This window comes from Penaeus vannamei, chromosome 9, assembly GCF_042767895.1.
Source record: "Penaeus vannamei isolate JL-2024 chromosome 9, ASM4276789v1, whole genome shotgun sequence".
NCBI lineage: Eukaryota > Metazoa > Arthropoda > Malacostraca > Decapoda > Penaeidae > Penaeus > Penaeus vannamei.
The window spans coordinates 6635557-6638019 of record NC_091557.1 but is presented as its reverse complement, the minus strand read 5'-3'; the positions used below and the strand labels follow the sequence as shown (position 1 = coordinate 6638019).

The 2463-nt window shown below is 39.9% G+C and overlaps 1 protein-coding gene across 1 annotated transcript in view; it reads left to right on the top strand.

The window, feature by feature from the left end:
* The first annotated feature begins 1493 nt into the window (after positions 1 to 1493).
* LOC138862491 (uncharacterized) overlaps positions 1494 to 2463 on the top strand; it is a 3033-nt gene continuing 2063 nt past the window's right edge. The window contains exon 1 of the mRNA XM_070124877.1: positions 1494 to 1701. Within this exon, the coding sequence (XP_069980978.1) occupies positions 1502 to 1701 (200 nt within the window). The 5' untranslated portion in view covers positions 1494 to 1501. The remainder of the gene's footprint in view (positions 1702 to 2463) is intronic.

Sequence of the window (2463 nt, the reverse complement as noted above, 5' to 3'; positions counted from 1 at the left end):
CGATTTCGCCGGGCGATCGGGGATTTCGTACTAATAAAAGCATGGCACGTGTTCGCCAGGGCTGGAGTAGGATCGTATTGGAACAACCTGGCGAAGCTAAGTCGCGAGAGCCTCCCTTTCCCGTGATTGAATACCATTTTCTTGCTTTCAAATTATACATTAGTAACATATTTGTGAATAATATTATATAGGAATCACATTGTAATTTTAAAATATCTGAAAATCACAACTTATTATGAAATAATAATATAGTAGTTTTTTCAGGACCATCAATGTTCCAGTCGAGAGCTCAAGACATCAGCTGTATTTATTCCCCCCCCCCTCCCCCGAGATGACTTATTTATATATATATATATATATATATATATATATATATATATATTTTTTTTTTTTTTTTTTTTTTTTTTTTTTTTTTTTTTGCTTGTAGGGATAATTTTCTTTTCACAAATGTTAACCATATGTAATTTGATGATGGCATGTTTACTACGGGCTATAGAAACATAGCTGTCATGCTCTACGGCTCTATAATGGGGCGTGCCTAACCTAACCTAACCCTTGCAGCCTTATATCGGTTAGGTATAGTAAAATGATTAATTTTTAACTCCTTTGTATGAAGTGAGGCTATTGTGGAGATAATATTATCGTCTTATCCTAAGGTTAATAATTAAGCCTAGGTTATGTTAGGTAAGGTATGGTAAGGTAATATAATATAGGGTAATATAAGTAAGGTAAGGTAATATAATAAAAAAACCCTGCTAATTGCCAACAATATACATTTACTGTATAACGCACTGCAGATGTAACGCGTTTCCGAAGCGCTAGATTTAGCAGGAATACAAGATATTAGCGTCTGGCGATCGCCCGCCTTGGCGAACGTTAGGTTTTAAAGTAAGGACTTCCTCACTGAGACGATGATCGGCGCCAGGCGAACGCCGGCATTGGCGAAAGTCTTTATAAGTACGGGCCTAAGCCCTTGATACTGCCAGTTTTGCACTATGGAAGCGAAGCCTTTTGTAACAAGTCCCTACGCCGGATCTTGGGGTACAGATGCCAGGAGCATGTCCAACCGACGGCTACACCGTGAGACTGGCATGGGACCTGTTACTTGCATAATTCATGACCAGCAACTCAGGCTACGCGGGCACCCAACTCGCTTCCCTGTGGATGACCTGCCCATCAGGTTGTCTCTGTATGAGACAATACTGCGCGGAGAAGGCCCGTGGGAAGACGTAGGAAGTCGGCGTCAGCTCCACTGATTAACTGACACACACACAAACACACGAGTGCGCATATATATATATATATATATATATATATATATATATATATATATATATATATATATATATATATAGAGAGAGAGAGAGAGAGAGAGAGAGAGAGAGAGAGAGAGAGAGAGAGAGAGAGAGAGACAGACAGACAGACACACTTAAATATATGTGTGCATGCGTTTTCCTAAATGTAGTTAACAGACATAATTCATTGCAGAGTTCCAGCGCAAATGCGTCCGACGGCGCCCTTTCGGAGGCCTCCCACGGCGTCTGTCAAGAGGAAATGGCGGATGAAGCTTGTTCTGGCGTTGCTGCTGCTCGTCCTCGACTCGGCTGCTGCTTCGAAGTCCATGGTGTTCTCGAGGCTTCTCCTGGGTAACAATATCATCGACACAGCCTACGTCTCCTTTCCGGGATATTCCATTATCAAGTGAGCAGAGGCAGTACAGGTGAAACGTACAAATTGGGGTGAACATCAAAACGTATTAAAAAATGGAGACTCAAACTAGAGACCCTTAAAGGCCCAATTTTCATTCCAGCTTATTTTCCATGGTGACATTAATAACAAAATGGATATATGTTAATTGTGGTCTGCTACAGTCCATTCTTCAGTTTCATTTTAGATTTTTAAAACAGATTTACATTGTTATGGCATAAGCATGCAGAACAAAAGCTAACCTGTAATATACATTGAATTTATTCTGTATTACCCGCGAGCAAATATTTAAAATTAAAGATGCCAATAATTCTTCTTGTCACCTTGCCATCTTGTCAATAATTTTTCTTGTCACCTTGTCATCTTGTCAATATTTCTTCTTGGGTTATTCATATCCATCCCGAAGGCCACATATGATCCACGGGCCATGAGTTTGGCACTGTATTGATTGGGTGATTTAAGCAATGGCTACACCAGTCGATCACGAGCAGGGATTCCTTGAGATACATAAAGTGTTCGTGGTCTAGGGCCGCATCGGTCACATGTCAGCGACATCTGCGAAGGCTAGGGGGAGCTGTCAGCCTTTATAAAATATTTGTATCGTTTTTGACTCATCATATATATATATGTGTAATAATGTGATTAATCGTGCATGAAAAAATGAATTGACTACATTGTAAACTTGACAAGCAAATATTGTTACTTAAATTTTGAGGCAGGCTCTATTAATTAACGTCATACAACCGTGCTAGCTAC